The following is a 27,861-nucleotide window of genomic DNA, read 5'->3' as shown; positions in this document are numbered from 1 at the left end:
CTTGGGGTCTGACTCATGCCTTTTTTGTGCCTTGGGAGTGACTGATGCTGACTGGATTCCCACTGGAATCCTCAGGACTGGGAAGGTTTGACTGTGAGGAGCAGGGTCATGGATGCTCTCCCTGCTGTGCTTCCCTGTATCTGCTCCATCCATGAATTCCTTGGAGCAGTTGGTACAATCATGGTGGAGCTGCTGTGAGTAGCACAAGATCCTTCTCCAATCAACCCCACTCTGTTTTTCCTTCTCTCTGCAGCTAACTTTAAGCAAGAGGGATGACTCAGGTGCCTGCTGACTACCTGTCAACCACCAGCTCCTACAACTATGACCCGCCCCTCCCCGCCGTGGCTCGGGCCAGCACCCTCTCCAGGATCCCCCCGGCCAAAAAAATAACCTTCTTCAAGAGCGGGGACCCTCAGTTTGCAGGGGTCAAGATGGCCATCAACCAGCGGAGCTTCAAGAGCTTCCACGCGCTCATGGACGACCTCTCCCACCGCGTCCCGCTGCCCTTCGGGGTCCGCACCATCACCACCCCACGAGGAATACACTGCATCAGCGAGCTGGACCAGCTGGAGGATGGAGGCTGCTACCTGTGCTCCGACAAGAAGTACGTGAAGCCCATCAGCATCGCCTCCGGGGGACACCGGCCGGCACCGCCGCGCAATGGTCGCCCCTCCAGCACCGCGAGGAGGCCGGCCCAGGAGGGCAAGCTGGAAGATTACCCCACACCTTTCACTCACCAAGGGCCCAGAATACCCAAGAAGATCACTCTGGTTAAGAACGGGGAGAGCGGGTTTCGGCGCTCCATCATCCTGAACCGCAGGAATGCGCGGAGTTTCAGAACGCTCCTGGATGAGATCACGGAGATCCTGCAGTTCCCGGTGAAGAAGCTCTACACTGTGGATGGGAAGAAGGTAAATTGCTCAAACAGGAGTCATCACGTTCCTTGAGATGCAAATCCTTTAGCTCATGGGTCCAAAAGTTTATCCACATTACCTTAATCCTTTGGTCTTTGTCATATGAATTTCTTCCCCATTAATTACACAATAGTTTGATGTAGAAGAATCTTGTTCAGCCACTCAAGAACTTCCTGCCAGATATTGTCTGGGGTCAGTAGAAGGTTTAATGTTTTGTTGTCAGATAGAAAATCCGTTCTAGTTATAGTGGTTCTCACCTTTTTTTGGGAGGTATGTCCCACTAGAGGTTCAACTTTTCCATACCTGACCAGTGGGAATTCAACAGAATAAAGAGGCCCTTAGGTAGCACCCTGTGGTTCCACAGTTCCCCACAGAACAGGGTCCTGCTCCTGACATGGGATCCTCAATAGAGAAAAGATAAGTTAACTCATGATAATAAGATGATAAGATAACCAACTAATGCATAAAAAATTAAGGTTTGAGTGGGATCGAGAGTCACTTTTGTATTGATGAATTAGTGAATCTGCTGTGGGGGGGAAACTTCTGTTCCCAAAGGAATTTCCTGACAAACCTGAGATTTTTCTTGACTTCTTCTCCACCTCTTTTTAGCTAAGTAACCTCTACCTCCATTTTTTTGAAGGGATCTCATGAGTTACCCTGAATTGTCCCTGTCTCTCTGGTGAAAGGAGATTCCCAAGCTCCTTTCCCACTTTTCCAGCCTTTACAGGGCTGAGCGCCAGCTCCTCAGTGGTAAAAACACAACCACCTGTGGTGTCACTTTCTGAGCCAGGTGACTGAAATTACCTGGGTTCAAATGACCCATTATCCAGGAGGGGAAAAAATGCAGGGATATTTTACAATAAACCCATTTTTACCTGGCACAGGGAGAGGAATGTGCAGTAGGAAGGAGGGAGGGAGGGGATAATCTAAGCCATCCTTCCTGGTGGAAGCACCGTGCCTTATCACAGAGCTTTCTGCTATTCCCACCATTCTTCCAACCAAACCAAATCCTGCTGCCGAGATATTTTGTAATTTATGGATAACTAAACTTATTGTGCCACTGATTTATCCAGTTTTCAAGACTTGGACTCCTGCTCAGTCTAGATGGGCATAATCTTGTGAACTGAGAGCAACTTCCTCTTCTTCAATTTTTGGGAATTTTCACTGATTTCTCTAAAGAAAAGTTTTGCCTTCTACTTCTTAGTGCAGTCCTTATGTTCCCCTTGTAATTCCTAAATTAATTCCCCACAATTTTCCTTCTAGTCATTATAAACACTGATATTTTAGGTGGGATATGTGCTAAACATGCACTTTGTAAACACAATATCTTCAACTCAGTGATCTTGGAGGTTTTCTCCAACCTTTCCATGTTTTCCATCAGCAGAAATGTGGGTGTGGGTCAAACACCATCACTTAACCTCTCCATCCTCCCTTCAGATTCTGGTTTTTTTTAATATGAAAATTTGCATTACTGTTTTGTCAATAACGAGTTGATTTTCTATATCTTAATAATTCTATACCTTAACAATTCTATTTTCAGTCTTTTAATTTCTGTGCAGAATATCACAGCGATAGGTGATGAGGGGTCCAACCTCAGCAACATCATCATCTTCCACACAATTAGGAGATATGTAATTATTAATACCATTCCTGGGAATATTTTACAGTGAGTTTTTTGGCCATTATTAATTTTAGTAATTTACCTCCAGCTTTCAAACGGCAAAGTTAACAACCATTTAACAACCATTCCTATTAGGGCTTCTTGTTACTCTAGGCTTGGGTGCAAAGCATTTAAACTCAAAAAATTCACTCTGTCTTGGATTTTCCAACCTTTTCCTTTCAATTGGAGTCTCTAAACTATCTCTGTTCTTCTTCTAAGTTTTTTTTTTTCTCAAAACTCAACTTCTATACCTCTGTTTCTGATACATAGTTGGTTGTGACTGAGTTTTCACCAGATATAATCATTTCATTGAGGGGTGAAAATTGTGAATTCAGTGCACAATTTTAAGCTTTCCTGAAATAGCTTCCTTCCACTGGTGCTGGAGTTTAATTTTAGTTGCACATCTTGTCTTTATACTTAAATTTGCAATTTCTGTTAAAGACAATGGAAAGAAGCTTCCGTTCTTCCATCATCATTCAAAGGTATCCGGATAGTTCACATTTCTTGGGTATTTCCTTTTTTCTTGCATTATGCTCTTTGAAGAATAATTCAAATTCTCTTTAATTAATTTTGTACACTTCTTTTATCCCAATTATCTATGTAATTTTTTTCCCATGACTTAGCACAGAGATCTTTCTAGGGAAGAGGGCTGGGATTGAATGGAACAGTAAATTTTGATATTTATTCCCATATTTTGACAGATTAGCAGAATAATTCCTAAGCAATGCATCTGGACTACTGATGGATTGACTTCATATTTGTCTGGCTCAGAATAGCAAACTTCACAACATTTAATAGCAGGTTCACAATGTCTCTTTTTCAGCCAGTTTTTCCTTGAATTCTTGAAAACAAAACACCAAAAAAAGGGAAAAATCTTCTGTCCTACATGTTAATCTGTCTTCCATCAATGAAAGAGACGTTCATAGACCTCAGAGTGTTTGCTGTTCAGTCTCCTTTTGTTTCTTCTACTACTGTAATTCCAGATCTAAACTTAAATCCTAAAATGAGTTAAATCACCTCTGTCCCAGTGGCTCTGTTTTGATCTCTTTCATTTTAATATTCTTTCCATTTTGTTGAGTAAATTCAGGGCGCTTCAAAATTACAAATCTTTATGTGGGTATAAACTTAGACACACATGGAACAGAGTTGTTTTGTGTTCCTTTCATGGAGTATTGGTTTGAAAAAGCAGAGAGAAGTGATGTCTTCCTTTTGTAGTCTAATAATTTTTCCTGTAAACCTTGAAGTTTAATTCAATCATAACTCAAAGCTAAATCATAGAATCCGATAAATTTAAAGCCCTTATTCCCATGGAAGTACACCTAGTTCTGGTACTTTCTGTTGGTCATTTTGGTACTTTCATTGGTCTATTTTGGTACTTTCTATTTTCATTTTCATTCTAACTCCTGAAGCCTTGAGTGAGGTGAAACTGTATTTTTAATCCTAAACATCAAGTTTAGTCCTACTGAAGAAAGTAGGTGTGAAGTGTTTGAACACTCATTGCATCAGGGCAAATAACCCATTTTCCCAAGTTAACCAAGAATTTTCTTGTCTAGAAATTTGATGACTCTGGAACTGGAGAAAAATTTAATTCAGTTTTAGGTAAGCAAAATCACTTAAATTTTCAGCAAGAAAAGAGATGTAAATCATAAAGTTGTTTTTTTTTCAGGACAAGCCACTTGTTGGTGTTTTCCAGGTGATTAACTGGAAATAATTGGATTAACTGTCCAAATAGAGAAATTTGTTATTTGTGTTAACATTGAAACGCAATTAGCTGGCCAATGAAACTCTGTGCACATTTTTCCACTAAAATATAGACAATCCTGGATATAATTCATTAATTCATCTAAATCTGTCTTAGGAGGCATTTGGGATGGAGGGGACATTTTGTCTGTTGAACCCTCTTTATTAATTATAGAACATGGGAAGACTGACTGAGACTAGTAAATTAAGCTAGGCCTAAGTTTTTATATACTAGTTACAAAGTTCTAAAGATATTTGGTTATTGATAAATACAAGTATGGGACTTTACATCCATTAGCTGATGAGACTGCTGGAAGTCACATATTTCCTTTTTTACTGAGAACATCAGTTCTGCACTAAAAAAGGAACCAGGTGTGTAGATATCTCAACAAGAAGAATAACTGTAGGTTATCTTCTCCATCAAATGACCTTTTGACTCCATTCTGGGAAGTTTTTATACCACATAGTGGGGTTTTTTTCTCATGGTCTGAACCACAGGAATGCACCTCTGCTCAGATCCCCACCACCCGCCCCTGGGGAGGGAAAGATGTCTCTGGGGGCAAAGAGACAGAGATCACAGAGAGGGCAGAAATCCTCCCAGGCTGTAAGAAATGACGTGTAGGATGATGAGGCAGCGACAGAGGATTTCCCTTACAGATGGCAATTACCCAGGGCCCACCAGCTGAACAGTCATTAAGGCTTCGTTAAGTCCAGGAACCCAGCACCCTGACTGTGTCCAGGCACAGATGTCCTCATTTCTGAATCACTAGGCCTTCCTTCTGCTGGCTGTCCTAAATTAAAACAAAAGCCAAACCAAAGCCTTCCTTAAAATCCAGCGTTCCTCCTCACATGGCGTTTGGAACCACACTGTGAGATGGCAAATAGTCTGCATAGTTTATGGCTACTGGTGGCAATTACCAAGAGCAGCTCAGATGGGATTCATCAGCCCTCGAAAGAGTTTTCCAGGGGATGTGGCCAGTTTTATGTTTGTTGGAGTGAGGCCAAGGCTGAGATGTTTTTTTTGTTTGGGCGCACTCAAGGCTGACCGTAAGTTGTTACATTTAATGAGTGAATCTGATCCGGTTTTGTTGTGTGGAAAGGTCGAGTGGAAGACCAGAAAGACTTGATTTTGCCTCAGCTTCTGCAAGTGAGGACGTTGCAGAAGGAGCACCGTGTGCCACCGAATTTCCTTGAGGGGTCAGAGAACTGCGGTGAGGGTTAATCAGGGGAGCAATCACGAGTTAAGGAATGTTTCCTCAGGCACCACAAACTGGAGGCTGTAAAGGATTAGTTATTAGAAACTCCTTGGGGCAAGACCCCTCAGATTTCTCCTGTGTTTGTGTGGGATTTGGCACAGGTTGCACTTAGGCAGGACTGACCATTCTGGGGTAAGTCAAGCCATTTTTGGCCATGTCCAGTCTTGGAGAAAGACAGAACTATCCAAATGAGGTGACTCCTTCCCTGATGTATCTTCCCAGTCTCCAGCAACCTGTAGGATAAGATCTTCAGCCCAAAGCAGCACAATGAGCCCTCAGTTATTCCAGTAGCCAGGAGAGCATCAGAGCACAGACTCTGGCACCAAATGGCATCATCTGTGGATAATCACACTTTGTAGCACCCGAAATAGAGCCTAATTCCCACAGGAGTGGCCACATTCAAGCTGCTTCTTAGAAAAACTCCCTGGCATGTGTTAGCTCCCAGATCTGCCCAGGAATTGCTTGGGAGAGTGCCAGTTGATCCAGGCTTTAAATGCTCTAAAGACCACTCTAAGAAGCGTGGTAGAGGCAACATTGTTCCAGTGCCCTGGATCCAGAATTGACTTAATTTAGCTGTAAAGACAGGACTTTTATTTTTAGATGTTATTAGCCAAGCTGGTGGCCTAACTATTATTACTAAGTAGTTCTTGATAATGACTGTATTTACAGCGACCTAGGAGTGCAAGGCCAGGAAACAGGCTTGTCTGACATATTTCCTGACTCAGATTTACACATCCATAGAGCCATTCCTAGGACATCTGTAGGCTGCCCGCAGGCATCCTCTCGGCCACGCACGTTTGGGCTCCCTACCAAGCTCATCTGTCTTAATGACAGGTGTCATCAAGACCCTGATGGAAATGCAGGAGGAAAACGGGATACATGGAGGCAGATAAGCTGGTTTGAAATGTGGTGTGTGTATATAAACAGTGAGAGAAGAGAGGTGATAATTTGCCCCTGTGGGATCGTTAATTTTCTGGTTGCACGTTGACGTACCCGCTTGTGACACGCGGTTTCTGTGCTCAGGTATGAAGGATTGCAACCAATTCCAGCCCCTGATCTGGAGCAAACTGTTGTTATCAAGAGAGCTGTGCCACTTTTCCACCCACCATGTGTGTGACTCATGGTCTAAAAACAAACCACAGGTTTCAGGTTCGACATTCTCTGATTCCGTGCCAAAACCACAATGACTCCAACGAGGTTTACACAAGCGATCTGTAAACCTCAGCAAAACTTTCCATGAACCTCATCCACAAGAAGATTCATATCCAGGTGTGTTTTGTGAACCTTTGAGATGCCCTGAGATCATCTGGCCAGGTGCCTTACACGGTAGAGTTAAAGGGACCCCGTGTTTAGCGACTTTCTTATCTGACACGCAGCAAATCTGATACTTTCTTATCTTACATACGCCAAATGCAGATGATTCCTTTAGCCTGGGGAGGTTTTGTTCTTTCAGTAATAATGGAGCAAACTGTAATTGCTTTCTAATCCTTTTGAATTTATTCCAGGGAAAAGACATTTCCAATCATGGTATTGAGTATATGCAATACTGGAATCATGGAATATCCCGAGCTGGAAGGGACTCACAAGGGTCATGCAGTCCAGCTCCTGCCCCTGCACAGGACATCCCAAAAATCCTAAAATGTGCCTGAGAGTGTTGTCCAAACCCTCCTGGAGCTCTGGCAGCCTTGGTGGTATGACCACTAATATTTCCTAATTTTTAGCAATATAGAAAATTCTACCACTCATTTAACTTGTCCTTATGGACCTCAATTATACATCCAAAAGCCTCTGCCATGCTATGGGCACCTCCTACAATTATTTTTGGCATTTCTGGATTTTCCTCAAAACAAATTATTTTGGTTTTAAATGCAATTGGTTTTGAAAAATAAAATGATTGGATTTTTATAGGTACAATTTTTCACATTTAGGTTTTTGTCCATCTTAAAAAAATTTTAGAAAGTACTTAGAGGAAAATTACTTCTATAGTTACCAACGTATAAGCCTGATTCAATTTGGAGCTTTCCAGAAGCCTAGAGCTCTGGAAAGACTGTAGACAGCTAAAGAAGAAACAAAAGACCCCAGACTTATAAAATGCAGATTTGTCAATGCAACTCAAGGCACAAAAGTGCATTAAGAAATTTAAACTTGATATAAAAATCCTGTATGGGAATTTTATTTATGAAAGAAAATGTATTGAGCCAATAAAAACAGCTCTATCTCAATAACAGGTAAATCACCAGAAAAAATCAAGGTTCATCAGAGAAAGTTTTGTTACAAAATATTTTTTGAGAAATGTGAAGCTTTTCCTGTTTTCTTTATAGTGCAGAAAAAGAGCACTAAATAAGAGTGGACTTCAGGAGAGTAAAATTTGTCACCATGATCTCTCTATTTTTCATTTGCTGAGAGTACAAAAAATAGCAGAATTCCACCCTCTCCTGGAAAAACTGTGAATTTTCTCTAAGTCCTTTAAGTAGAAATCACTGTTTCTTCAAAGAATTTTCACAGGAATGTCTGTGGTTTTTTTCATAGGGAAATTAAATTTTACAAATGCAGGCTTGAGAGTCTTTAGCCTGTAAAAAGAAAGGGAAAGAGAGGATTTTTACATTTGAATCAATTTCCTTCTTCCTTTGGGCCTTGAACATGGAATTCAAAGGATTTTGCTGCTACTCTTAGAAATGGAAGTAAAAGTAAAAACTTTTCCATTTTTCTCATTTGTACCATCGAATTTGTGAAATGAGAGTGAAACCTAGAGTCAATAAAAAAAAATTTAAAAAACCAAAAAAAACCAAAACAAACAAACAAAAAAAAAAAAAAAAAAAAAAACACCACAAAAAAAACCTCAATTAAACCAAAATTTTCAGCTGAATGTGTCTCTCTTTGTGCCCAGAGCTTCTGGAGCCCATAGATTTTACCCACAGTGTTTGTGCTAAGAGACATCCAAGATGGCAAGACCATGGATCAATTCCCTATGGATCTGTCAGCTTGATCCAGGAGGGTTTATATCCTCAATCCCAGCTCCTAGAGATAACTGGGGCATAACTATGTTGTCCTTCCCTCCTTCCCCCACAATTTCCAACTGGAATACCTTCTCATCCATGATGTAAATACTCTCCATAGGAAAGGAGTGAGTTTTGACTACTTCTGGTCATGGGGAAAAGCTTGAACCCCCAAACTGGATCCTTCCCGCTGGCTCAGCCACCACAAGGCTGAGCCCAAGAACCAAATGTTTCACATTTTTCAAGGCACAGCAATTTTTAAGCTAATCCTGCCCCAGGAGAGGATCAGGGCAGGCTCTCGGGGTGGAGTGGATGTTACTCTGACTCATCATTTTCAAACGCTGATGTTGCATGGACCAGATTTAATGAACCCGAAGCCAAAGGGGCAGGTGGGGGACTCTGATTTCAGTCAGAAGGTGAAAAACATCGGCAGCAAATCTTTTCTAGAAAGGCCATCCTCTCTTCTCGGTTGAAATTTGTACCTTTAACAGCAGTTTGCTCCTTCTCTGGCTGCTTCAGAGCTCAAACAGTGTCAGAGCTAATTTTGAGCTGACAGGGTGGGTGGGGAGAGAAAAGGCCATCAAAACTTGCATATAAGGACAGTGCAATGTGGAGATGCCCCCAAATCAATCCAGCCCTTTGTGAAGTGCTTGGGAAGCCTCCCATAATCTCCATCAGGAGCCAGCCCATCCTCTAGGGGCAGGACTGGTGGCACCCCTCACACAATCAAAACCTCCAAACTGAACCAGGCTAGGAATCACTTTTCTTCCCATTTTTATCCTCTTCTCTTGTTTCTTGAAAACATTCTTTCTCCATGCCTTTATTTTCCCTGTCAATCCTGTTCCCCTTTTCCTTTTTCCCATGAGGTGTTTTTCTTCTGCTACCCAAGTGATTTCCAACAGCCACTGATTTTCTGATTGCAGTATTTCTCTTGGAATGATGGAAGAGTTGTTCATCCAAAGCATTTTCAGGGCAAAACCCAGAATGTTTTATTTCGTGTGTGTGTAAAGTGTCACTCACAGGGAAAAAGCATCCATGAGTACTCCAGGAAAAGCTGCCAGGAGAGCAAGAGCTGCACATGATCTTTGCCTGTGCTTGACTGACAAAGCAGAGCAGAGCATTATTGCATTTTTCCTCTCTCTTTCATGTTTTACTTGGCTCTTCGAGTGCTTCATGACCTTCCAAAACTCTCATTTTTTCATGCATCTTTACACTGTGGCAAACCTGAAAGCTGAACAGGTTCTGTCTGTAAAAACCTAGAAGATGCTGATGTTTGGAGAAATGTTGGAATGGCAAATTATCTTACATTGCTGTATTTCAGCATGTGGAGCATTGGATTTGCCCATATTCCCATTAAATGAGCATCAAACAAAGGCAGCAGCTTGTAACTTGTGTTTAACAAACCACCTGCTCTTACAAGAGCCTTGGACACTGGAATCTGTCCTGATTTATCCATCTTTCTTTGGTCAAAGAAGGTTTTGGGATGAACCTTCCAGTACCTGAAGGGAGCCTGCAAGAAAGACGGAGAGAGACTTTGGACAAGGACATGGAGGGTCAGGACACAGGGAATGGCTTCCCACTGCCAGAGGGCAGGGTTGGATGGGATATTGGGAAGGAATTGTTCCCTGGGAAGGTGGGCAGGCCCTGGCTTAGGTTTCCCAGAGAAGCTGTGGCTGCCCCTGGATCCCTGGAAGTGTCCAAAGCCAGGCTGGACAGGGCTTGGAGCAACCTGGGCTAGTGGAAGATGTCCCTGCCCATGACAGAGGTGGAACTGGATGATCTTTGAAACCCCTTCCCACCCAAACCATTCCATGATTCCATGTGGATCTGGGGACCTGATATTCAATTTTATTTAAGAATCCATGTGAGTTTTGATTTGCGAGGTGCAAGGGATGTTGTGTGCTCTGTCCTGGACTAATAATTTGGATGCTGCCATTTTCAGAGGATTAGATCCATTTCCATGCAGTATTTCCTCACTGTAAGTTCAGTATTACCTCTTGTTCTGTGCTCCTCCTGACGACAGGGATGAGCCTTGTGACCCCTGCTAAGGTTAGAGAAAGGGAGAACAAGTCGTGCACTTCCTGATCTCTTCCTCCTCCTTTTCTTCCACTACTTTGCTAATTTGTATGTGGGCAGGGAGTGGCAACACCCCATGATTCACCTCCTGCCACTCCCCAGAGGAGCCACTCTCTAATTCCTCGGGTGCAAAGTTTGGGGAAGGGAAGGGCAGATGGGTTCTTTGCATAAATAAAATGCAAAATTCGTTGTGGTTAAACCACAGTACATCAGTTCAGAGCCTGGATGCCTCCGGATTGGATGTGGCACAACCACAAAACAACAGGGCTGTGCACACTCCAAGGAGGTGTAAATGGGAATGAAAGACAAAGTGGAGCAGATGGAAGAGCTCTAGGAAAAGAGGCAGTGAGGCAGCACAGCCTCAGCCCATTAGCCTGTTCCTCAGTGGGTCTGTTTCCAGCTTTTCCTCTTCCTCCCATGCATCTCTGCACTCCTTTGGAAGGTGGATAAGTTTATAGTTGTCCTCTGAGCCATTTCTTGCATTATTTCCACATTCTAAGTCTCAGATGTCTTTGGTTGGCTGGCAGCCAGCAGAGGCAGAGCAAGAATGTCTCCTTCACTCTGCCCTCATCAGAAACTGGTATCTGTGTTCAGCTTCTGAGGTGAGCAAAGCTGAGTGGTTCTTCCTTCTCTGGGAAGAGCCAGAGGGTGGCAGGTTCTCCACAACAACCAGCTGCTTCCATATTTTAGAGGTGTTATGTTTGCCTTGCTTTTGTATAGGTATTAATGGCATTTTATTATTAACTGTGTTGCAGTAGCACCTAGAGGTCCTGGCTGAGATCACAGCAGTTGGTGGGTCCCGTACAGCAAAATTCATGGAGACAATCCATCCTCAATGGATAGCAGCCAGACTGGGAAAAAGGGGGTATTTCAGAAGAGAGGGTGTGTTTTCATTTACACATCACTTATAGTGACCTTCCCAGTGGAGCTTAATATCCATAAATCATTTTTATTGGAAAGAACATCGAGCTTTTTTGAACCAGTCCACAAATGCCATATCCCACTGGGGCAGGGAGTCCCTCTGGTGGGGGATAATGAATCATAAATCCTAGAATGGTTTGGGTTGGAAAGGACCTTAAAGATCATCTTGTTCCAACCCCCTGCCATGGGACACCTTCCACTAGGCCAGGCTGCTCTAAGACTCACCCAACACGGGCTCTTGTCCAGAACTTCACTCACGGCATCTCTAATCCTCTTGGATCCTGATCCAGAGTCTGTGGAGGTCACTAAGTTTCTCTCCATTTATTACAGTGGGATTTGGATCAGGTTTACAGTAAGATTGAGAAATTCTATTTAATTCCCAGGTATTACACAATAAAACTTTAATGGGAGTCTATTCTAGCCCACCAAGTGCCAACTTCTAAAGACAGATCCCATGAATTTTGGTGGATTTTTGTGTCTGATAATCCACAGCCTTAACTGTGACTGAGATACATCAAGGGAACTCCAAAAAGGCTTGAATGGATCCTGAGTGATCCAAAGGAAGTCTTTGCTAACCCATCAAACACCTTTATCATAAGCTATTATTTCTCTTCCATTTTAGTCCTAATTGATCACTTATGGATTAAAATATTCTTGCAGTTCCCATGTTTTGGGATTCAGCTTGCAAATGAGGATACCTCATTTTCTAAATTTATGAATGTGGTTGATGTTTCCTGCTGAGCTTTCTGGTCTCATATTTGTCTTTTATCCTGTCAGTCATTCTCAGGCACATATTGGATACTCTAGAACATTTCAGATTTTTCTGTGAATCTACATTTAGACAATTGCACTGAGATGATTGACTGTCAGCAGTGAGAGTCAGGCATTTCCAAGGGGGATGTTAACCTGAATTAGTTGAAATTACCTGTCTCCCAAAAATATTGGCTGCTCTCCACCAAGAAGCCTTGACTGCAGACAATGTTACAATCCTGTGTGATGAATTAATGGAGAAATATTAGAACAGGGCACTCTCTTCTCCATCACATCTCCTTCAGATGATCACCAGATTTTAAGGATTTACAATCCATTGCCTTTGGGTTTATTTTAGCTAAATTGTGATGGGATTTAACACAGTTTTCCCTGAATATTCTAGCAGACTGCTCAGGGATCTTTCTGTGGCAGCCTGAGGGAAGTGGGGAATCTGTTTACCAGAAGAATCTAAGGTTTCACCATTGCTTTAAAATCATAGAATCATCATAGAAATTATTAAGGTTGGACAAGACCTCCACAATCACAAAGATCAGCCTTCAGATAAAACACATCCCCCTTCAGTGGCATTCAGTTTTCTCCACTGTCTGTGAGAGCTAAAGCAGATGAGAACATTCACCTTCTTGTCTTTCAGTTCCACCTTTTCCAACTTAGTGATTCTGTGATTCTTAATTGATGTCTCCATGAAAATAACATCCACTTCTACAATAAAACACAGAATCACATGATCACTGAGTTTGGAAAAGGTTTCTGGAGATGATCTCATCAAACCTTCCTTTTCCTCCATATATTGAAATTCACACTGTTCTCTACAAGATCATTTCCACCTCTCAACTAATCTGAACAGGAATTCAACATCAGATTATTTTCTCAGTATTAAAACCCATTGAATATTTCATCTCTTTCTCTGGGGCTCACACGGTTCTGAAACAGGAATAGCTACTGTGTCTGCTTTTCACCATGATCCTACTGCCACATCTTGTAATCTTATCTCTCTCCAAGTTTCTGTCTGATGTCCAGTTTCTTTTCCCAGCATGAAAATCTGTGGCATAAATTGCATGTAAAGTACAATTGCTCAAGTCATAAAACTCTTTGGTGGTTGTTGTGTCCAAGAACAGGATCACTTCTCTTGCACAATAGCAAAGAGGAGGTTGGAGCCCCTCTGCTCTGGAGCCAGGCTGGGAGAGCTGGGGGTGCTCACCTGGAGAAGAGAAGGATCCAGGGAAAGCTCAGAGCCCCTTCCAGGGCCTAAAGGGGCTCCAGGAGAGCTGGAGAGGGACTGGGGACAAGGGATGGAGGGACAGGACACAGGGAATGGCTTCCCACTGCCAGAGGGCAGGGATGGATGGGATATTGGGAAGGAATTCCTGGCTGTGAGGGTGCTGAGGCCCTGGCACAGGTTTTCTAGAGAAGCTGTGGCTGCCCCTGGATCCCTGGAAGTGTCCAAGGCCAGGTTGGATGGGGCTTGAGGCAGCCTGGGACAGTGGAAGGTGCCCCTGCCCATGGCAGGGGGTGGGAATGGAAGATCTTTAAAGTCCCTTACAGCCCAAACCATTCCATGATCATGCTGATGGAAAGAAAATTCCCGGTTTCACTCTTTTCCCAGCTGTAGACAATGAGATGCAGGCTCCAGAGAAGCCAGGGGAGACCCTACCCCTGCTTGAAATGGGGCCAGTATTTCACTCAGCATTTCCAGGAGCAACAGTGGACACTGGAATGCCTGCAGGGTCAGGAGAAATGGGATTATTTAACCCCCAGAAAACATCCAGCTGTGTTTAAAACTATCAAAATGCTTTTAACAGTGAAGCATTACAAAAGATGAATCTGTAGAATTACTAATTCAAAGAGATTGATCTTGCAAGACATTAGGAAGAAAATTCACGTTACAGACACAAACACAGCTAAAGTGCTGCTGATGTCAGAAATATCCCATACTACAAACACAGACTATTTTAAGTGACATAACACAAGTTTATTCCATATAAAAGGATGTATAAATTCCCTAACTCAGCTGGCTCAGCTCCATGGATCCCTGACTCTCTGTCATTGGCACCATCTATTTTCTGCACACACAGCACAGCAGTGATGAGTGTGATTGAAATATCTACACCCAGACATGGAACCACGTGAGAAAATGTGGGCAAAAAATAGCTTTCACTGAAAAAAAAAAGTCCCTTACAAATAGGAACAGTCCCTAAACTTAGTGAGGCTTGAAAGAGAGATTCTTTTACTTTAGGAATAGAACATGTTTTGTGTTTATTTTTCTCTTTTTTTCCCTGTCCCATTTTCCCTTTTCTCTTTCTTCTTTTTTATCCTCACATTTTTTCTACTTGTATAAGATCAGGGGGATAGATCTCACCAAGTAAATAAATTAAAGTTTAAAATAAACTTTAATAAAAAGTTTATTTTATTAAAATAAAAATTTAAAAATAAGAACTGGAAAAATAAAATTTAAAAAAATAATAAATAATAAAAATTTATTTTAATAATATACAAATTAAAAGTTTATCTTAATGATTAATAATCATTAATAATTATTATTAATAAATAATAAATTTAAAAAGCAGGGAAAAATAACAGAAAAGTAAGGAAATAAAAAGAGAAGGAAATCAAATATGCAGATGACAAAAACATACTCAAAATATTTGATTTATTAAATTCTAGGCTTTCTATAAAATTTAAAGTAAGCCAGAAAGTTGTTTTCATTAGGACTACATAAAGATGTTTTCTTTAGGAATAGATGGACCAGAAGTGGAGGGAACAGAGGCAAACTGAGATTTGTGAGCTATTTTTCTGTTTCGTGGGACCCATCACGTGGATTTGGCTGTTTTGTTGCTTTGCAGAATTTAATGTAAGTTTCAGTGAAAAAAGCTCTCTGATTTTGGGTTTCATAGCAAACTGGATGGGCCTAAAACACAAGTGTTGTTATAACACAAACAGAAAATAAAAAATAAACGGAAGACCAAGGGATTTTTTACTGTATTCCCACAAAAAAAGTTGATGCCATATGTTTTATTGTAAGAAGTGTTTTCAGTAGTGATTAACTGGATCTAGGATGTGCTTCCATTTGTCTCTTCCTCTTCCACCCTCCACACATTTATCCTCTTATTTGCACCAAATCCAGCACCAATCCCTCAGTGCCTCCCACAGCCCTGCTGGGACACCTTGGAAAACCCCAGGAGCATTTCACAAACTGAGGGCCTGGGCTCTGGAGGGGCCCTGGTTCTTCATTCCTTGGCTGTAACAATATTTAGAGGCCGAGGTCTTTCCTTCACGGGCTGCTATTTCAGGCACGTATGACAACTGCAGGACTGTCACTGCTGCTCCTCTGAGATTCCTTATCTCGGTTCTCCTTAAGGGGGTGATGATTAATGACAGGGTGAGGTCGGGGTGCATCTTGCTGAGCCCAACACCAGTGCAGGCTTGGTAACCCATGGAGTGGTCACCTCTTGTTGAGGTCTTCCCTGTGCTCCAGAGATGTTCTCCTGATGTAGCAGGCTGAGGAGGAAGGGACATCCCACATTGTGGAGAGGCACAAAGCTGCCAGAAGCTGTCCACTCTGAAGTCCTCTCAGGCAGCAAGAGAGACTTCTTCTTCTTTTGAAAGACATCAAGTGTTTTACCTGAGAGCTCGGCTGCAGTCTTTCAAATGAGAGGTAGCAGAAACAAGAGGGATGATGGGTTCAGGATCTGTCTGCCCAGTGCTTCCCACAGGACTGATTCCTGCTCTTTGTGAGAGGAAAATGGATTTGGGGAATAGCTGGATGGGGATCTGAGAAACCTGATTCAGCTGAAGATGTCCCTGCTCATTGTAGGGGACTTAAAAATCCCTTCCAACTCAAACCATTCTAGGATTTTACAGTTCCACGAGAAATGACTCATGAAGGACTTGGTGTGTGATCCAGGAACAGGTCATGTGGGAAGGATGAAGGGTGCAAACCTGAGTTCTCCTGGAGGAACAAAGATTCCTTCACAGGCACTTCCCACATTGGGGACAATGTCCCTCATTGCCCATGCTGAGGCAATACTTGGGGTTATAACTGAAGCAGTATTTGAGGGAATATTAGGGGAAGTCACAATTCTTATCCCTCTTCCTGAGCAAGAAAAGGATCAACTAAGGGGCAAAATGAAATGTAGCATTTTTCAGGTAATAAAAGCTGCCCCATAAAGGGATTAGAAGAATTTAAATGTTATAATTCTCTGTAAGGCAAACTTAAACACCTCCAGTTCCACCCTCTTCCTCACTACCACATGGAATATGCCCAAATTTTTTCAAGAGTATGTGAAATCTTGCATACTACATAATAAATGAGATATATTCTCCCTTTGGCAATCTCTCCCAGCCCTTCCCTCTCTTAGGAAATCTGATCAAAACATAGCAGAGCTTCTTTTTCGTTGGAGGAATTATCCAACAGGCTCTGGTAGACCCCAAAGTTCTCCAGAACCACATTTATTTTCATTGAATCACAGAATATCCTGAGCTGGAAAGGACCTACAGGGGACATCAAGTCCAGCTCCTGTCCCTGCACAGGAAAACCCCAAAAACAGCATTGCATGTCAGAGACCATTATCCAAATACTCTTTTATTTAGGTGACAGTTCCTTGTCAGTTGATTCCAGGCCTGGAAGAAACAAATTCTTGTGTCTGGGCTCATGGTGTTCCACAGAATTCACAGGATTCATAAAATGACTTGGTTGGAGGAGACTTTCAAGATCATTAAATCCAGCCCATGCCGTAACACCTCAACTAAACCATGGCACCGAGTGCCACATCCAATCTTTCTTTAAACACATCCAGGGATGGTGACTCCACCACCTCCACAGACCATTCCTGTACTTTATCATTCCATGAAAAACATTTTCCTAATATCCAAACTGTATTTCCCCTGGTGCAGCTTGAGACCGTGTCCTCTCATTCTGTCAGCTGCTGCCTGGAGAAAGAGACCAACCCCACCTGATACAGCCACTTTTTAGGAAGTTGTAGAGAGTGATAAGGTCACTCCTGAGTCTCTTTTTCTCCAGGATAAACACCTCCAGCCCCTCAGCCCTTCCTCACAGGGTTTGTGTTCCCTTTGCAGATCGACAGCATGCAGGCCCTGCTCCACTGCCCCAGCGTGCTGGTGTGTGTCGGCCGCGAGCCCTTCAAGCCTGTATCCATGGAGAATCTGAGGAAGCACTCGGTGGAGAAGCTGCCCAACCTGCCTCCCCGCTCCAACAATGGCAACAATGTCAACGAGAACAATGAAAGTAAGAAAAACCCCGGGGCCTTGTCGTGTGGCTGTGGCCAGGCCCGTGTCCCACAGCGTGGGGATTGCGGGCCCCCATTGTGCTGCCCCAACCTACAGATTTCACGTGGAAAAAGCACTTCCCTCTCCCTGCCTCCCAGGCCTTTCCATCCTCCCCTTCTTTTTCTCTGGTTTCCTTCTAGGATTTCCTCCCCACACCCCCCAGTCTTTCTTTGACATGCTCCCCATGTCTGGCTGACTTCCCTTCCTCTTTCATATCTCTGGGTCTCCTTTTCCTTCCAGAACTCCCTCCTTTCCTGTGTCTGTCCCCCCAGACCCCTGAGATTTCCCACGAATCCTCTATCCCCTCGTTGTCTGTCCTATCATCCCTTCCCTCCTGCATTTTCCTGCGCCAGGACCAGAGGATGCCCTGGTGCTGCCAGCAGGAGACTCAGCTTCTCCTGCAGGTTACAGCTGGCCTTTTGGGAACAAAGTGTGTTTTTATGGAAAGATTATGTTCAGGAAGGAGTATGTTATGGATTATATACCTTTGGCATGCCATCATGAGTTATCTAAGGTCACAGGTAATTAAACCAGCCACCCTCAGGAGCTAGGGAAAAGAAACTTCCCAATTCTGAAGGGCAATTAATCTCGCCTGTGTTAAGGATTTATTGTAGGATGAAATTAGGTGTGCCCCAGAGAGGCGTCTGTTTCTCTCCATTGTCAATACCAGGAGCTTGGAAAGATTCCTTTGTGTGTTGCCAACAAGTTGTAGAAACCCAAGGACACAGGCATCCTACACTCAGTGTCCAAGACATAAAAAATGGAGGGAAACATGGGAATGAACTGGAGCTTTGCCCATCAAGAGACTGAGCAAATCCATCAGTCCAATCATTAGGATGGTTAGGGAAGAGCTATTTCATGTGATTTTGATGTGCTCCTGTTCAGCACTTCCTTCCTAAAATGCCCTCCAATCAGCTGCATATCCATATGCCCATGGAGGCAGAGGATTGTCTGGATTTATGTACAAGGAAATTTTGGACAAACATACATATATTTGAAACAAGATAGAGGAATGTCTTGCAAGACAGCCTGATAGCAATGTATTCTGCTTGCAATGAAGGGACCTAACAGACCTATGCAGATCACTGCAAAGGCTATAAAGATGTTCTTCCAATTGCAATTCTGAAATTCCCTTATTCTCACTGATTTCTTCTACAACTCCCACTATTTCTCTTTGTAATCATCACCAGCTTACAATTCCTTTTCTATTTGTTTTAACAAGAATTATAATATTGTTGTTTTTACAAGAATTATAATTATTCTTAGTAGCACATCCCTGCAGGGACTGAGTGTTGCTCTGGTCTACATGGCCACACATTTCCTTGAATGTGAGTGGAGAAGTGGATGATGCACAATAAATGTGTGACCAGATAAGGAAGAGGGTAATTTCTCCTTGCATTTTTCCCTGGTTAAGTAAGAAGAATGAAAACTTTCACAGTTAAATAAAGGAATATTTCCAATGTGATAAAATGCCCAAACTCAGAGACTAAATTGCTCTATATGTATATATATATATTATTTTTCTTAATTTTACTTATTGACATGCACTTAATAAAACAAAGTGTTTGTGTTTCAATTTATTTTTAAAATAAAGACAAAGTAAAGGTGCAGAAGATTTTATTTTAGTTTATTAATTCAAAACTTAACATTTAACAAGGAAGTTGGACTAGATTATCTCCAGAGGTCCCTTCCAACCTTTCTATTCTGTGATTAATGGACATCACTTAGTCAAAGACAAATTTTCAAATTATGTGAATTGGCATAGGCTTGGCTTTAATGGAATAACACCAGGATTCACTAGTTTGAGGGTTTGACTTAGGTATTTTCTGTCATCTTTATGTGAGCTAACATCTTTCTCCATCTTTCTTTTCCTCATTCCAGTGAACTTCGGACTGAAAGCCAAAAAAAGCGTTATCCACCCGCGGTCAGCATCCAGTAACAGGTCGATGAGATTTTCCTTGTCATCAGAGAAGTCATACCCCAATGGCCTCGCGGCCTCTCCGGACAACGGGGCACCCTTCTCCAACGGCTGCTCTCATCCAAAAGGTGGGGACCTGGTCCAGTCCTTGGTCAACGACGACATCGAGAAGCGGGTCCACGTGAACAAGGACGGGAGCTTGTCCGTGGAGATGAAGGTTCGCTTCCGCCTGCTCAATGATGAGACTTTGCAGTGGTCCACCCAGATCAAGAAGTCCAACCTGATGAACCAGCTGCCTTGTGAAGAGTCAGGAATGGAGGAGGACAGCGGAGTAGATCCCCTACAGAAAATGAACCCAGAAGCCAGCTCGGAGGCAGATGATTCCTTATATCCCTGTGATATCGATTCCTACATGTCCAAACTTGAGGAATCGGAGTGTGACGAGGCCCACTGTCACAGCTGTGGGAAGAAACACCAGGACTATGACATCTGGAAGAACCCCATGCACATGTCCCAGAGGGAAGAGCCCAATGTGAGAAGCACCTGGCACACGCGGTCGTCGTGCTCCAGCACGTCTTCCCGGAGGAGAGTAGTCCACAAAAAAATGACGTCTGTGGATAGCGTCCACACCACATCCAGTGAGGAATTCTCTGAGCACATTGTGAGAGAGTCCTCATCCTACTCAGAGACTATAAAGAACAGAGTGGCGTATCGATCTGTCAAAAAGTGTATGTGCAGAAGTGATTTATCTACCGGCGCTTCTAATGGAGAGGAACAGCAGGAATACACTCAGACAAGCACAGGGAACAGCCAGAGGCGTTCGTGCTTGGGCTTGATGTCACATTCGAGCTGTGAAAACAACCTGGATACCCAAGACAGCCCTGAAGACCAGGAGATCACCAAAATCATTTCACAAAACGAGGATGCAAATTGTTTCGAAGCTTCCTCCGTGAAGTGCTTGAAGGATGATGTGGAAGAGGTTGAAAGCAGCAGAGTTGGGAGTGTCATGTCCAGGTCATCCCTGCAGTCCAGGCAGAGCAAGAAGAACGTGTGTGAGGAAACAAGCAGCGTGGGCAGGAGCTTGTCCTCCTCAAGCCTTCAGAAGGCAAATCAGGGAGACAACAGTCAGTGCTCCACCCCTGCCAACAGCGTGCACAGCAAGTCCAGCGTCTGCACCTCACCAAAAGAAAAGACTGAGCAGGGTGACCCCTCTGATGACAACCCAGTGGTGTCCTCTTTCTCCAGTGAGTCCTGCCCAAAGAAAGAGGCTGAAGATGTGGAAGCAGAGCAGGAGGAAAGTGAAGTCAATGAAGTCAGCTCAGTGTCAGCAAAAACAAAGCCAAGCCAGTCAGTCAGGGGTGAGAGCAGCGAAGGGGAACGATGCTCCACGCAAGGAACCCACCGTTCCAAGGCTAGTGACAGGAGCAGCAAGAAAAGTGGCAGTGATGAGAATATTTCATACAGTGTGTCTTGCTCTTCCAGAGGGTCCAAAAAGAGCAAACACAGCCACATTCACCTGGATGCACAGTCCGAAATATCTGTGTCTTCACTTGAATCCACTCCACATAAAAAGAAGAATTCCCTACATGCAGATGATGTGAGATCAGGCAGCAGGGCATCGATTTACTCCAAAAGCTCATGTGAAACTAAGAAAAAATCTGTTGGAGACGCCATGTCTCATAAGACAGGATCTCTTCACTCAAACATTTCATCTACCAGTGAAGCAAGTCCTGTTGAGGAGAAAAGCTCAAAAAGTACTGCCAATGGCTGCAGTGAATCCTCCAAAAGCTCAAAGAAGAGAAGCCATAAAGAAGAAAGCAGCAAGCCATCATCCCTCTGCTCAAGTGTTTCAAGTCCTAATGGAAAATCTGGAGAGGGTCAAGCCAAGATTAGTTCAGAACCATCTTCTTCAAAACAGGGAAGCATGAGTGGGAGTGTATGTTCAAAAGCTGACCACCCAACTGAGGATGGGATTAGGAATGGAAAACCTACAAGTAGCTCCTCAAGAGTCTCTTCAAAGTCAGAAATAAAAGACAGATGCGCGTTGACACAGATATCCCAGGAAACTGATGATAGGTGTTCACAATCAAACATGTCTCTATCTTCAAAATCAAGGCGGACAAACTCGAAAAACCTTCGTGTGAAGGTGTCAAACTCCAGCCGGGCATCGGTGTCGGAGACTATGTCAGTGTGCAGTCTGCACTGCCCTGCCCCACCAAAAGGGAAGCCAAAGAGAAAAAATCTGCGTTCAACCATGTTGAAGAATTCCTCCATCAGCAGCATCGGCACCGAGTCCGTGCTGACCGCAGGAAAAGAGCAGAAAGAAATCGTGGATTCCTCGAAAGCAACTTCCTATGGCTCTAAATCCGCTGCAACCAAAGAAAATGGTCAGAATAATGAAGAGGCTGATGACACCTGCAACAAAAAACCAGAGGAAGAGGTAGAAGACACAGGCGTTCAGGAGGAAGGAGGTGATTTAATGCCTTCAGCTCTACCAAATACGTCTCCAGAAGAGGTTGTGCAAGAATGGCTCAGGAAAATCCCTTCAGAAACATTGCTTATGAAATATGAAATGGAGGATGGTGGAGAAGAGGAATGTGCAGAGTCAACCACTGAGGTATCACACTGTACAAATGCCGAGGAAGCCCCAGAGGAGGAAAAAGCTGAGGAAAAGAATGAGGAGGAGGAGGAGGCTGAAAAGGACGAAGCAAAGGATGAACTGGAAGAAGAGAAAGCAGAAGACACAGCCATTATTGAAGAGGCTGAAGAATGCATGAACCAGGAAAAAATCTCTGAGGTCATACCCGAAGCTGCCGAAGCTGAGCAGGAAGAATGCAACAAGTCAGTCACATCCAACCAAAATAACAACAAGAAAGACCTGCCAACCTCTGTGCAGACATCTGTCCAGATCATGAAGGCCTTGCTCAGTTCAAAGCACGAGACCAAATTTGACCGATCAAACAGTTTGCCCGAAGTGTCTCCCACAATGGGGAGAAAACTGAGTAACTCCGCCAACATTTTGATTTCTTGTCTTGCCAGCCTCCAACTCCTTGATGAAGAGTCAGAGGATCCATCAGAAAACTCAAAACATTTGAATAAATCAAGGTACACGGAGCTGCTAAATATTTTTCAAGCCCTGTGGTTTGGGTGCACCGCTGAAAGGAGCGGCTCAAGCTCAGGCCAAGAGGCAAGCAAGCTGGCAAAGCCAGTGTCTGGGTCTAAAGCCCCCAAATCCATGGATCACACCTTCACTCCCAGGTCCTCCTCTGGGGTTGATGTTTGCAGTGGCTCTGGTGGCTCAGGAGAAGAGTGCACAGCTGGTGCCACGCTGGTGGCACAGAAAACCATGGAATGCAAATCAGCCGAGCAAATGGAAGACAATGAGACTGGCACAGAACTGACTGAGGCTGAGGAGCAAAGTAAAGGGGAAGAGCGGCCATCCCGCCCTTCCACAGCCTGCTCTGAGGCAAAAGGTGAGGAAAAAACAGAGTCTGCTAGAGAGGAGTCTGTAATCCAGGAGGAAGAAGAGAACAAGGAGGATCAGGGCAGCAACTGTGAGCATGGCCAGGAGGAAGGGGGAGAAAATGAAAATGAAGAAAACAAACTAGCTGAAACTGGAGAACAGGAAGAAGCTGAAGCTGTGAATGATGAAGTCCCACAAGAAAACCATGAAGAGGAAGCTGATCAGCCAGAGACCACTGGCGATGCCAATGTTGGAGGTGCTGATGTCAGGACAGAACTGAAAGATGAGTTGCAAGAGGAGCCTCAAGAAGAGTCTCCAAATGACCCCGAGCCCAAAGTCAATACATCCACCAGTGTGGGCACATCCCTTGTCCAGCAAAGGTCCATGGATCCAGACCCAACCTGGGTCCTGAGACTACTCAAGAAAATCGAGAAGGAGTTCATGGCTCACTATGTCAATGCCATGAACGAGTTTAAAGTCAGGTGGAACCTGCAGGACAACCAGCAGATGGACGCAATGATACTGGAGCTGAAGGAGGAGGTGAGCAAAAGGATACAAAAGAGCATAGAGAAGGAGTTGAGGAAGATCAAAAGCAGGGCTGGAAGGAGGATGCCGAGACCTCCAGAGGAGCCACCCACACGAGAGTCCAAACTCCAAACTGAGCAGAGGAGATGGAGACTGCAAACTATGCATAAACAATCCCTGTTTGGGGACAAGAACGGTGCCCAAATGAGGCTGGAGGAGACGTCAGACTTGTCATTTGATGCAGATAATGACTTCAACCTTAGTGCAGCTTTGGAGGACAGCATTAGCAAACAATCCAGTGAGGAGGAATATTGTCCATGTGACTCCTGCGTGAGGAAAAAACTGGCTTCCAGGCCTGCCAGAGCCCCTGTGGTGGCCACCAATGCCCCAGTGATGAAAGCCTTTGATTTGCAGAAAATCCTGAGGCTGAAGAAAGATAACGATGAGGAAGCCATTGTCGCAGAAGCAGCCCAGGACACCAAAACACTTCCCAATGGTCTTGTGGAGGAAGAGGCAGAAAACGAGGAGATGGATGAGGGGCAGCCTCAGGCAGGTGAAACAGAAGCGAACGATGATGAAGGAAAAGAGCCAGAATTAAATGAAGATGATGATGCAACATTGAATGGAGACGGAGAAGAACCTGAAGTAGCAGAGAGTCAAAACACTGAGGTGGAGGATGAGGCCAAAACTGAAGAAACCAAAGAAGAAGCAGAAGAAGCAGAAGAAGGAGGGGAAGAAGCAAAAGAAGAAGAAGAGGAAGCAAAAGAGGAGGAGGAAGAGAAAGAGGAAGAAGAAATGGCAAAGGCTGAAGAAGAGGAAGAAATTAAAGAAGAGAAGGAGGATGAAACTAAAGAAGATGAGGAAGTAAAAGAGGAAGAAGCAGAGGAAACTAAGGAGGAAGAGGAACTAAATGAGGAGGAAGAGAAGGAAGTGGAAGAAGAGGGAGTGAAGGAGGAGGAAGAAACAAAGGAGGAAGAAGAGAAGGAAGAAGAGGAGGAAGCAAAGGAAGAAGAAGAAGGGAAAGAGGAAGAGGAAGAGAATGAAGGAGAGGAAGAAGCAAAAGAGGAGGAGGAAGAGGCCAAAGAGGAGGAGGAGGAGGAAGCAAAAGAGGAGGAGGAAGCCAAAGAGGAGGAGGAAGAAGCTGAAGAGGAGGAAGAGGCCAAAGTGGAGGAGATAGAGACCAAAGAGGAGGAGGAGGAAGCAAAAGAGGAAGAGGGGGAAGCTGAGGAAGAGGAGGAAGCTGAGGAAGAGGAGGAAGCCAAAGAGGAGGAGGAAGAAGAAGGGAAGGAGGAAGAGGAAGAAGCAAAAGATGAGGAAGAAGAAGCAAAAGATGAGGAGGAGGAGGAAGGGAAGGAGGAAGTGGAAGAAGCAAAAGAGGAAGAGGAGGAAGCCAAAGAGGAGGAGGAAGAAGCAAAAGAGGAGGAGGAGGAAACAAAAGAGGAGGAGGAGGAGGAAGAGAAGGAGGAAGAAGCAAAAGAGGAGGAGGAAGAGGCAAAAGAGGAGGAGGAAGAGGCAAAAGAGGAAGAGGAGGAAGGGAAGGAAGATGAAGAAGCCGAAGAGGAGGAGGAAGAAGCCAAAGAGGAGGAGGAAGAGGCAAAAGAGGAGGAGGAGGAAGAGGAAGAAGAAAAAGAGGAGGAAGAGGAAGGGAAGGAGGAAGAAGGAGAAGCAAAAGAGGAGGAAGAAGACAAGGAGGAAGAAACAAAAGAGGAAGAAGAAGAAGTAGAGGGGGGAGAGGAAGAAGCAAAAGAAGAGGAAGAAGCCAAAGAGGAAGAGGAAGAAGCAAAAGAGGAGGAAGGGGAGGTGGAAGAGGAGGAAGCCAAAGAGGAGGATGAAGAAGCCAAAGAGGAAGAGGAGGAAGAAAAAGAGGAGGAAGAAGAAGCTGAAGAGGAAGAGGAAGAAGCCAAAGAGGAGGAGGAAGAAGAAGGGAAGGAGGAGGAGGAAGAAAAAGAGAAGGAGGAGGAGGAAGAAGCCAAAGAGGAGGAGGAAGAAGAAGAGAAGGAGGAGGAGGAAGAAAAAGAGAAGGAGGAGGAAGAAGCAAAAGAAGAGGAAGATGTGAAAGAGGAGGAAGCAGAAGAGGAGGAAGAGGAAGGAGAAGAAGAGGAGGAAAAAAAGGGGGAAGAGGAAGAACAAGAAGAAGAAGAAACTCAAAATGAAGAGCAGGAAGCTCAAGAAAAGTCCAAAGGTGAAGATGAAGGTGAAAATGAAGCTGAAGAAACAGATGAGCCAGAGGATGAGGAAGTTGTGGCTGATGATGAGGCAGAGACATCAGAATGCAAAGGAGATGCTGAGGGCTCTGGAACTGACAAAAATCCTGAAGAAGATGCTGCAGAAGAGAACGAAGAAGCTGAGCAAGATGAAGCTGAGGCAGAAGAAGATGCAAAACCAGAGTCCGGAGATGAGGCTGAGGAGAAAAACAGTGAAGGAGGCGAGAAACCTGATGAGAATGTTGAGGAACCCACCGGTGATGACCCTGAGAAGGCACATGAAAAACGTGAAGATCAAGGCAACAACAAAGTTTCTGAGAAAGCCTCAAAGACCAAAGGCAAGAAAACCAGCAAGAGGTTAGAGACTCTGAAAAAATCCACAGCCTTTTCTTGTTATTCTTCTGTGGGAAACTTCTCACAGCAATCCCAGAAGGGGTCTGATGATGAAGAGGAAAGAGCAGATGAAGAGGAAGGAGTAGTTAAAGAGGAAGGAATAGCTGAAGAGGAAGTAGCAGTTGAAGAGGAATGCAAAGGTGATGATAGCCCCACTAGCGACCACCCCAATGGAGAGGTTCGAAGTGATGAGAGCTCCAAACCCTCCCAGATGTATCCTGACAGTGAGGAAGAGGAAGAGGACAAAGAATCTTCAGGTTCTGATCCTGTGGGAGATGAGGAGCAGCCAGAAGCTGAAGGTGCAGATCCAAAGGAGGCTGAAAACACAGAGGAAGTTCAGGCTTCTAAAAAGAAAGAAAACTCAGATGAGATTGACCAGGATGACCTGGACTTCTAGAACTGCTGACTAAAAACTGACTTTTTCTCTCTTCCTTTCTTTCTTTTTAAAAAGTATATTTTCATTACATGTTTCAGTATCTCCTGTGAGTTGAGCCCTCATAATCGGCTTTTTTTCTGAGTTAAATATGCTAAACTCGATCTTGAATCCTGTGAGTAATGTTGCAATTACCTGCCCTCATTTCTAGAGGGCTAGTAGCTCATTAATGTCCTGTGGTCTCAATAGATGAGTGGTTTAGGGAAAGGGAAGGCTGTTTTGTTTGGGATCTCTTCTAGTTCCCACCCTTTAAGCCACGCTGTTTGCTGCTGGAGTGATCTGTGGCTCTGCTGGGCATCATCTCTGTCTGACTTCGGGATGCCTTTCGCCTGTTGCACGCCGTTTTCCTGGAGGGATTGCCAATCCACAGAAACACGACAAAAATGGGGATTCATTGCCAAAGTCTGGTCAGAGTCCACAGAGATGAATGTTCATCCTCCTCCCTACCCTACCTTCCCCATACCCTGTATGCTCATCCTCACCTACCCCACCTCCTCTGTACCCAGAAAAAACGGTCTGAGATATCAAAGATTTTCCCCATTTTCCCTTTTTTCCCCCTTTAGTAGAGGTTGAGCTCATTCCTCATTTCCCTGGGAGCCTCAACATGGAGAAAGGTCTTTCCAGTAGATCCTCCTCCAGACCCCATCTCTTTGCACTGTGCTCATCACTGGAGTGATAGATAGAAAAGATGAGTTGAGCCACCCTGTCAGGTGTCTGAGAAGTGGCTGAATGCAATATTGACCAAATTAGGGATAGATCCAACCCCTTGTGATGTCCTTTACTGTGCCCATGAGGGCATTGAAGCACTTTAAAACCATCTGGGACCCTCAGACAGTTTTGCACGAGGCCCTGCTCTGGAGCTAAAGGGATTTGCAATGGCTCAGGGCCCCATCCTTGCAGACAAAGTTTAAACTAATTTTCCCTTTAACATGCAAAAGCTTTGGGCATTTGTGCTGCAGCAAACAGATGGAAAAGTCTGAAACATTCGTTGGAGAGCTTGGACTTTACAAACCACAATAGAACTGCAAACTTCATTTAGCAACTGTTTTTTACCAGATTGTAACCTTTTTTTTTTCTTTTTTTTCTTTTTTTTTCCTTTTTTGTTTTGTTTTGTTTTTGTTTTGGCTTCCTCTGGGAAAATACAAACATTTCTGAATAAATTCCCAAGTAATGCCAGGAGAAGTTTGACCATACCTCAGCTGCATACTCATGTATAGCTCTTAGGGACACAGTTCATTTTATCAAAAATTTGCAGGGAGAATAAAACAGAGAGGTTGAAAACAAAATGCCTTAAATTGTATGGAGAAA

At 43.9% G+C, this 27,861-nt stretch overlaps 1 protein-coding gene across 1 annotated transcript; it reads left to right on the top strand.

Moving 5' to 3' along the window:
* The first annotated feature begins 272 nt into the window (after nt 1–272).
* On the top strand, nt 273–26,517 carry RP1L1 (RP1 like 1). Its single transcript, XM_063391936.1, has 7 exons — nt 273–911; nt 17,408–17,576; nt 19,499–20,893; nt 21,758–22,152; nt 22,210–24,903; nt 25,069–25,116; nt 25,684–26,517. The coding sequence occupies exons 1-7, from the start codon at nt 273–275 to the stop codon at nt 26,515–26,517; spliced, it is 6,174 nt and encodes a 2,057-aa protein (XP_063248006.1).
* Nucleotides 26,518–27,861: the final 1,344 nt, after the last annotated feature.

This window comes from Prinia subflava, chromosome 2, assembly GCF_021018805.1.
Source record: "Prinia subflava isolate CZ2003 ecotype Zambia chromosome 2, Cam_Psub_1.2, whole genome shotgun sequence".
NCBI lineage: Eukaryota > Metazoa > Chordata > Aves > Passeriformes > Cisticolidae > Prinia > Prinia subflava.
Note: the sequence above shows the minus strand (reverse complement) of the source record. Positions and strands in the feature narration are given on the sequence as shown.